General features: G+C 57.8%; 1 protein-coding gene across 1 annotated transcript in view; it reads left to right on the top strand.

Annotated features, from left to right (window-relative positions):
* The first annotated feature begins 1,962 nt into the window (after positions 1-1,962).
* The window catches only part of LOC132390520 (FACT complex subunit SSRP1-like), a 112,751-nt gene continuing 105,216 nt past the window's right edge, over positions 1,963-9,497 (top strand). Inside the window, exons 1-2 of the mRNA XM_059963137.1 lie at positions 1,963-2,081; positions 3,430-3,615. Coding sequence (XP_059819120.1) covers positions 2,022-2,081; positions 3,430-3,615 — 246 coding nt within the window. The 5' untranslated portion in view covers positions 1,963-2,021. The remainder of the gene's footprint in view (positions 2,082-3,429; positions 3,616-9,497) is intronic.

Here is a 9,497-nt window from a genome sequence, read left to right as displayed (position 1 = left end):
TCTTTCTGTGCCTACCCGGACAATGAGAGTTTGCAATCATCAGCAAAACCTCAACCCTACCACCCTACCCTTGCCGCACCGGAAGGGCATTGGGCAGGAACCAATTCAAACAAAGACTCCCAAGCTTGGCAATGCCTGGGTTCCAGGGACATGCGGGCAATTGTGGCAGGTTTAGGGAAGCCAGCACAGCCTAGTCGGGCTGAATGGCCCATTTCTGTGCTGAGTGACCTTTTCTCGGCTCTTCTCCTCCTCTTCCCTCTCCCACAGTCAGCTCTTCCTCTCCTTCATTCCCTCCAGGTCACTCACCTCTCTCACTCTCCCCTCTCTCTAATTCCACTTGCTCTCCCTCCCAACCTCTCTCCACCTCCTCACTCAAAACCATCCTCTGTCCACCTCCCTCACCCTTCCTCCCAGTCACTGCCACCATCTCTTCCGCTCCCCTGCCCCGTCGCACTCCGCGAAACCTCCTCCCTCAATCCCTCTGGACCCCTCCCCGCCTCACTCACCTTTCACTCCCCTCCCTGTTCTTCTCCTCATCTTTCCCCTTCCTCACTACCTCCTCCCACACTCCCTCTGCCCTTTCTCCCGGTTACTGCTTCCACGCTCCCTCTCCTCTCTCCCCTCCTTGTCCCCTCTAACCCCTTCCCTCCCTCCCTCCCGCCCTCACTCGCCCCAACTCTAGGCAACTTCGTCCTCCTCACCTCCTCGCCCCCTCCGCCGAAGTCCTAGCCCGGACGGGCCAGCCGCCCACTTATGCTCCGGCTGGCCGGCCGGGCGACCACTCGGCCCGTCCTTGCCCTGCAGGCGGAGCCCGGGGTCTGATCCGGAGCGGGTGCGGGACGGCGCTCCCTCGGCGGCCGGACACAGACGGCGCTCCCTCGGCGGCCGGACGGACACAGACGGCAGGCGAGACGGCGGCTGGACGGACACAGACGGCAGGCGAGACGGCGGCTGGACGGCACAGACGGCAGGCGAGACGGCGGCCGGACGGACACAGACGGCAGGCGAGACGGCGCTCCCTCGGCGGCTGGACGGCACAGACGGCAGGCGAGACGGCGGCCGGCCGGACACAGACGGCAGGCGAGACGGCGCTCCCTCGGCGGCTGGACGGGCACAGACGGCAGGCGAGACGGCGGCCGGCCGGACACAGACGGCAGGCGAGACGGCGCTCCCTCGGCGGCTGGACGGCACAGACGGCAGGCGAGACGGCGCTCCCTCGGCGGCTGGACGGCGGCGCAACTCCGGGGCTCCGAGCGACCGGGACGGCAGCCGACCCGCCCAGCCCGGCCTGGCCACGCCCTTCATTTGCATAGCGCCGCCCCTCATCTGCATCGGCCCCGCCCTCCATCCGTCCGCCCCGCGGCGGCCTATTTGCATGTGCCCGCCCCCCCTCACCCCACGCCTTCTTCTGGCCACGCCCCCCTGCGTGCTGCGTCACCGCGTACGCGACTCTCCGATCCGCCCCGGGGAAACCAAGACGTCATCACGCCGCCCGGCCTCCAGAACGTAAAGCGGGGGGGCGTGGAGGGCGAGACTGGGCGGGCTAGCCGAGCGGTTGCCCTGGAGATGGGGCCTCCAGGGAAGGCGGCAGTAATTCCTCCATGCCCCCGTCGCTGCGGGGCAAATCCAGAATTAACCGCGGGGGGGGGGCTGCGGCGTGCGTCATGACGTCAGGCGGACCCGACCCCCGAACCCTGACCCTAATGCGAGCAGAGGGCAAAAGGCACCAAGTTTCATTCGCTCCCCAGCTACCCCGGGGAGGGTTAAAAAGAAAACAAGGCAAAGAAAGCCGGGGAGAGCGAACAAAAAAAATAAAAATCGCGTCGGTCGGACGGGGAGCGGCGTGACGTCACGCCCGGTGACGACCCCTGACCCCGCGCCCGGGATTGGGCGGGAGGAACTCAGGAAGCGATAACCGGGGTGACCCCGTTCGGTTTTAAAACGGCCCGGAGACGGATGGGGGGGGGGGGGCGGCGCGGCGCGGAGCGGACGTCACATCCGGTGGCGGGCGGAGGGGGAAGATGGCGGCGGCCGACGTGCTGGAGTACAACGAGGTGTTCCTGGAGCAGAAAGGAAGCCTGGTGCGGCCCCGGGGGGGGGTATCCGAGAGGGGTATCGGGGTCACCCCGGTGCGGCCCCGGGGGGGGTATCCGAGAGGGGTATCGGGGTCACCCCGGTGCGGCCCCGGGGGGGGGTATCCGAGAGGGGTATCGGGGTCACCCCGGTGCGGCCCCGGGGGGGGTATCCGAGAGGGGTATCGGGGTCACCCCGGTGCGGCCCCGGGGGGGGGGTATCCGAGAGGGGTATCGGGGTCACCCCGGTGCGGCCCGGCCGGGTTCAGCTCACTCCCCGGGGGGAGTATCCGAGAGGGGTATCGGGGTCACCCCGGTGCGGCCCCGGGGGGTATCCGGGTCACCCCGGGGGGGGAGTATCCGAGAGGGGTATCCGGGTCACCCCGGTGCGGCCCCGGGGGTATCCGGGTCACCCCGGGGGGGGGGTATCCGAGAGGGGTATCCGGGTCACCCCGGTGCGGCCCCGGGGGGTATCCGGGTCACCCCGGGGGGGGGGTATCCGAGAGGGGTATCCGGGTCACCCCGGTGCGGCCCCGGGGGGGGGATTATCCGAGGGGGGTATCCGGGTCACCCCGGTGCGGCCCGGCCGGGTTCAGCTCACTCCCCGGGGGGAGTATCTGAGGGGGGTATCGGGGTCACCCCGGTGCGGCCCGGCCGGGTTCAGCTCAACCCCGGGGGGAGTATCTGACGGGGTATCGGGGTCACCCCGGTGCGGCCCCAGGGGGGGAGTATCTGAGGGGGGTATCTGGGTCCGGCCTTGTGCAGCCCAGGGGCCGTGCAGTCTGCGTGGTGGGGGTGTCTGGGTCGCCCTGTTGTGTGACAGTGTGGGGTCGGTGTTGTGTGAGTGAGTCTGTGTGTTTTTGGGAAGTGGTGTTCATGATAGAAACACCAGTCAGGAGTGGGACGGCAGAGGGGAAGAAGTTGTTCCTGAATCACTGAGTGTGTGTCTTCAGGCTCCTGTACCTCCTCCCTGATGGCAGAGGGGAAGAAGCTGTTCCTGAATCGCTGAGTGTGTGTCTTCAGGCTCCTGTACCTCCTCCCTGATGGCAGAGGGGAAGAAGCTGTTCCTGAATCACTGAGTGTGTGTCTTCAGGCTCCTGTACCCTCTCCCTGATGGCAGAGGGGAAGAAGCTGTTCCTGAATCGCTGAGTGTGTGCCTTCAGGCTCCTGTACCCCCTCCCTGATGGTAACAGAGAGAAAAGGGCATGTCCTGGGCGACGGGGGTCCTTGACCATGGTGTGTCTGGTGTGTAATCTGTGCAGTCGATCCTCTGATGGGTTTTATCTCTCTCTCTCTCTCTCTCCTCTATTTGCGACCTTCTCCCCCTTGCCGCCCTCCCCGCCCCGCTGTGATTCAGGTGGACGGACGCCTCCGACTCAGCCGCCAGAACATCGTCTTCAAGAACAGTAAGACGGGGAAGGTCGACAGTGTGCTGGCCTCCGAGGTGCGTGACGGGGTCTGGAGGAGAGTCGCCCGCGGCTACGGCCTCAAGCTCCAGCTGCACAGCGGGGGCCTCTACAAATATGACGGCTTCCGCGAGTCGGTGAGTCGCTGACAGCTCTGAAGGATGTAATGCTGAGCCTCTCTGAGACTGCACTTGCAATATCGTGAGCAATTTCGAGCCCCTTATCGGATTTCAGAGCAAAGGAGGTGGGAGGCACTCCTTCCCTCCACCAGCCTGCAGGGCACCCTTGGGCGAGGTGATGCTTCCTATAGTGGGGGAGTTTAGGACCAGAGGACACAGATAGAGTGGATGTGGAGAGGATGTTTTCTATAGTGGGGGAGTCTAGGACCAGAGGACACAGATAGAGTGGATGTGGAGAGGATGTTTCCTATAGTGGGGGAGTCTAGGACCAGAGGACACAGATAGAGTGGATGTGGAGAGGATGTTTCCTGTAGTGGGGAAGTCTAGGACCAGAGGACACAGATAGAGTGGATGTGGAGAGGGTGTTTCCTGTAGTGGGGGAGTCTAGGACCAGAGGACACAGATAGAGTGGATGTGGAGAGGATGCTTCCTATAGTGGGGGAGTCTAGGACCAGAGGACACAGATAGAGTGGATGTGGAGAGGATGTTTCCTATAGTGGGGGAGTCTAGGACCAGAGGACACAGATAGAGTGGATGTGGAGAGGATGTTTCCTGTAGTGGGGAAGTCTAGGACCAGAGGACACAGATAGAGTGGATGTGGAGAGGGTGTTTCCTGTAGTGGGGGAGTCTAGGACCAGAGGACACAGATAGAGTGGATGTGGAGAGGATGTTTCCTGTAGTGGGGGAGTCTGGGACCAGAGGACACAGATAGAGTGGATGTGGAGAGGATGTTTTCTATAGTGGGGGAGTCTAGGACCAGAGGACACAGATAGAGTGGATGTGGAGAGGATGTTTCCTGTAATGGGGGAGTCCAGGACCAGAGGACACAGACAGAGTGGATGTGGAGAGGATGTTTTCTATAGTGGGGGAGTCTAGGACCAGAGGACACAGATAGAGTGGATGTGGAGAGGATGTTTCCTATAGTGGGGGAGTCTAGGACCAGAGGACACAGATAGAGTGGATGTGGAGAGGATGTTTCCTGTAGTGGGGAAGTCTAGGACCAGAGGACACAGATAGAGTGGATGTGGAGAGGGTGTTTCCTGTAGTGGGGGAGTCTAGGACCAGAGGACACAGATAGAGTGGATGTGGAGAGGATGTTTCCTGTAGTGGGGGAGTCTGGGACCAGAGGACACAGATAGAGTGGATGTGGAGAGGATGTTTTCTATAGTGGGGGAGTCTAGGACCAGAGGACACAGATAGAGTGGATGTGGAGAGGATGTTTCCTATAGTGGGGGAGTCTAGGACCAGAGGACACAGATAGAGTGGATGTGGAGAGGATGTTTCCTGTAGTGGGGAAGTCTAGGACCAGAGGACACAGATAGAGTGGATGTGGAGAGGGTGTTTCCTGTAGTGGGGGAGTCTAGGACCAGAGGACACAGATAGAGTGGATGTGGAGAGGATGTTTCCTGTAGTGGGGGAGTCTGGGACCAGAGGACACAGATAGAGTGGATGTGGAGAGGATGTTTCCTGTGGTGGGGGAGTCTAGGACCAGAGGACACAGATAGAGTGGATGTGGAGAGGATGTTTTCTATAGTGGGGGAGTCTAGGACCAGAGGACACAGATAGAGTGGATGTGGAGAGGATGTTTCCTATAGTGGGGGAGTCTAGGACCAGAGGACACAGATAGAGTGGATGTGGAGAGGATGTTTCCTGTAGTGGGGAAGTCTAGGACCAGAGGACACAGATAGAGTGGATGTGGAGAGGGTGTTTCCTGTAGTGGGGGAGTCTAGGACCAGAGGACACAGATAGAGTGGATGTGGAGAGGACGTTTCCTGTAGTGGGGGAGTCTAGGACCAGAGGACACAGATAGAGTGGATGTGGAGAGGATGTTTCCTGTACTGGGGGAGTCTAGGACCAGAGGACACAGATAGAGTGGATGTGAAGAGGATGTTTCCTATAGTGGGGGAGTCTGGGACCAGAGGACACAGATAGAGTGGATGTGGAGAGGATGTTTCCTGTGGTGGGGGAGTCTAGGACCAGAGGACACAGATAGAGTGGATGTGGAGAGGATGTTTTCTATAGTGGGGGAGTCTAGGACCAGAGGACACAGATAGAGTGGATGTGGAGAGGATGTTTCCTATAGTGGGGGAGTCTAGGACCAGAGGACACAGATAGAGTGGATGTGGAGAGGATGTTTCCTGTAGTGGGGAAGTCTAGGACCAGAGGACACAGATAGAGTGGATGTGGAGAGGGTGTTTCCTGTAGTGGGGGAGTCTAGGACCAGAGGACACAGATAGAGTGGATGTGGAGAGGACGTTTCCTGTAGTGGGGGAGTCTAGGACCAGAGGACACAGATAGAGTGGATGTGGAGAGGATGTTTCCTGTAGTGGGGGAGTCTAGGACCAGAGGACACAGATAGAGTGGATGTGGAGAGGATGTTTCCTGTACTGGGGGAGTCTAGGACCAGAGGACACAGATAGAGTGGATGTGGAGAGGATGTTTCCTGTAGTGAGGGAGTCTAGGACCAGAGGACACAGATAGAGTGGATGTGGAGAGGGTGTTTCCTGTAGTGGGGGAGTCTAGGACCAGAGGACACAGATAGAGTGGATGTGGAGAGGACGTTTCCTGTAGTGGGGGAGTCTAGGACCAGAGGACACAGATAGAGTGGATGTGGAGAGGATGTTTCCTGTACTGGGGGAGTCTAGGACCAGAGGACACAGATAGAGTGGATGTGGAGAGGATGTTTCCTGTACTGGGGGAGTCTAGGACCAGAGGACACAGATAGAGTGGATGTGGAGAGGATGTTTCCTGTAGTGAGGGAGTCTAGGACCAGAGGACACAGATAGAGTGGATGTGGAGAGGGTGTTTCCTGTAGTGGGGGAGTCTAGGACCAGAGGACACAGATAGAGTGGATGTGGAGAGGACGTTTCCTGTAGTGGGGGAGTCTAGGACCAGAGGACACAGATAGAGTGGATGTGGAGAGGATGTTTCCTGTAGTGGGGGAGTCTAGGACCAGAGGACACAGATAGAGTGGATGTGGAGAGGATGTTTCCTGTACTGGGGGAGTCTAGGACCAGAGGACACAGATAGAGTGGATGTGGAGAGGATGTTTCCTGTAGTGAGGGAGTCTAGGACCAGAGGACACAGATAGAGTGGATGTGGAGAGGGTGTTTCCTGTAGTGGGGGAGTCTAGGACCAGAGGACACAGATAGAGTGGATGTGGAGAGGACGTTTCCTGTAGTGGGGGAGTCTAGGACCAGAGGACACAGATAGAGTGGATGTGGAGAGGATGTTTCCTGTAGTGGGGGAGTCTAGGACCAGAGGACACAGATAGAGTGGATGTGGAGAGGATGTTTCCTGTACTGGGGGAGTCTAGGACCAGAGGACACAGGTAGAGTGGATGTGGAGAGGATGTTTCCTATAGTGGGGGAGTCTAGGACCAGAGGACACAGATAGAGTGGATGTGGAGAGGATGTTTCCTGTAGTGGGGGAGTCGAGGACCAGAGGACACAGATAGAGTGGATGTGGAGAGGGTGTTTCCTGTAGTGGGGGAGTCTAGGACCAGAGGACACAGATAGAGTGGATGTGGAGAGGATGTTTCCTGTAGTGGGGGAGTCTGGGACCAGAGGACACAGATAGAGTGGATGTGGAGAGGATGTTTTCTATAGTGGGGGAGTCTAGGACCAGAGGACACAGATAGAGTGGATGTGGAGAGGATGTTTCCTGTAATGGGGGAGTCCAGGACCAGAGGACACAGATAGAGTGGATGTGGAGAGGATGTTTTCTATAGTGGGGGAGTCTAGGACCAGAGGACACAGATAGAGTGGATGTGGAGAGGATGTTTCCTATAGTGGGGGAGTCTAGGACCAGAGGACACAGATAGAGTGGATGTGGAGAGGATGTTTCCTGTAGTGGGGAAGTCTAGGACCAGAGGACACAGATAGAGTGGATGTGGAGAGGGTGTTTCCTGTAGTGGGGGAGTCTAGGACCAGAGGACACAGATAGAGTGGATGTGGAGAGGACGTTTCCTGTAGTGGGGGAGTCTAGGACCAGAGGACACAGATAGAGTGGATGTGGAGAGGATGTTTCCTGTAGTGGGGGAGTCTAGGACCAGAGGACACAGATAGAGTGGATGTGGAGAGGATGTTTCCTGTACTGCGGGAGTCTAGGACCAGAGGACACAGATAGAGTGGATGTGGAGAGGATGTTTCCTGTAGTGAGGGAGTCTAGGACCAGAGGACACAGATAGAGTGGATGTGGAGAGGGTGTTTCCTGTAGTGGGGGAGTCTAGGACCAGAGGACACAGATAGAGTGGATGTGGAGAGGACGTTTCCTGTAGTGGGGGAGTCTAGGACCAGAGGACACAGATAGAGTGGATGTGGAGAGGATGTTTCCTGTAGTGGGGGAGTCTAGGACCAGAGGACACAGATAGAGTGGATGTGGAGAGGATGTTTCCTGTACTGGGGGAGTCTAGGACCAGAGGACACAGATAGAGTGGATGTGGAGAGGATGTTTCCTATAGTGGGGGAGTCTAGGACCAGAGGACACAGATAGAGTGGATGTGGAGAGGATGTTTCCTGTAGTGGGGGAGTCGAGGACCAGAGGACACAGATAGAGTGGATGTGGAGAGGGTGTTTCCTGTAGTGGGGGAGTCTAGGACCAGAGGACACAGATAGAGTGGATGTGGAGAGGATGTTTCCTGTAGTGGGGGAGTCTGGGACCAGAGGACACAGATAGAGTGGATGTGGAGAGGATGTTTTCTATAGTGGGGGAGTCTAGGACCAGAGGACACAGATAGAGTGGATGTGGAGAGGATGTTTCCTGTAATGGGGGAGTCCAGGACCAGAGGACACAGATAGAGTGGATGTGGAGAGGATGTTTCCTATAGTGGGGGAGTCTAGGACCAGAGGACACAGATAGAGTGGATGTGGAGAGGATGTTTCCTGTAGTGGGGAAGTCTAGGACCAGAGGACACAGATAGAGTGGATGTGGAGAGGGTGTTTCCTGTAGTGGGGGAGTCTAGGACCAGAGGACACAGATAGAGTGGATGTGGAGAGGATGTTTCCTGTAGTGGGGGAGTCTGGGACCAGAGGACACAGATAGAGTGGATGTGGAGAGGATGTTTTCTATAGTGGGGGAGTCTAGGACCAGAGGACACAGATAGAGTGGATGTGGAGAGGATGTTTCCTATAGTGGGGGAGTCTAGGACCAGAGGACACAGATAGAGTGGATGTGGAGAGGATGTTTCCTGTAGTGGGGGAGTCTGGGACCAGAGGACACAGATAGAGTGGATGTGGAGAGGATGTTTTCTATAGTGGGGGAGTCTAGGACCAGAGGACACAGATAGAGTGGATGTGGAGAGGATGTTTCCTGTAATGGGGGAGTCCAGGACCAGAGGACACAGATAGAGTGGATGTGGAGAGGATGTTTTCTATAGTGGGGGAGTCTAGGACCAGAGGACACAGATAGAGTGGATGTGGAGAGGATGTTTCCTATAGTGGGGGAGTCTAGGACCAGAGGACACAGATAGAGTGGATGTGGAGAGGATGTTTCCTGTAGTGGGGAAGTCTAGGACCAGAGGACACAGATAGAGTGGATGTGGAGAGGGTGTTTCCTGTAGTGGGGGAGTCTAGGACCAGAGGACACAGATAGAGTGGATGTGGAGAGGACGTTTCCTGTAGTGGGGGAGTCTAGGACCAGAGGACACAGATAGAGTGGATGTGGAGAGGATGTTTCCTGTAGTGGGGGAGTCTAGGACCAGAGGACACAGATAGAGTGGATGTGGAGAGGATGTTTCCTGTACTGGGGGAGTCTAGGACCAGAGGACACAGATAGAGTGGATGTGGAGAGGATGTTTCCTGTAGTGAGGGAGTCTAGGACCAGAGGACACAGATAGAGTG

Source organism: Hypanus sabinus, unplaced genomic scaffold (assembly GCF_030144855.1).
Source record: "Hypanus sabinus isolate sHypSab1 unplaced genomic scaffold, sHypSab1.hap1 scaffold_941, whole genome shotgun sequence".
NCBI lineage: Eukaryota > Metazoa > Chordata > Chondrichthyes > Myliobatiformes > Dasyatidae > Hypanus > Hypanus sabinus.
This window is presented reverse-complemented; position numbering and strand designations above follow the sequence as displayed.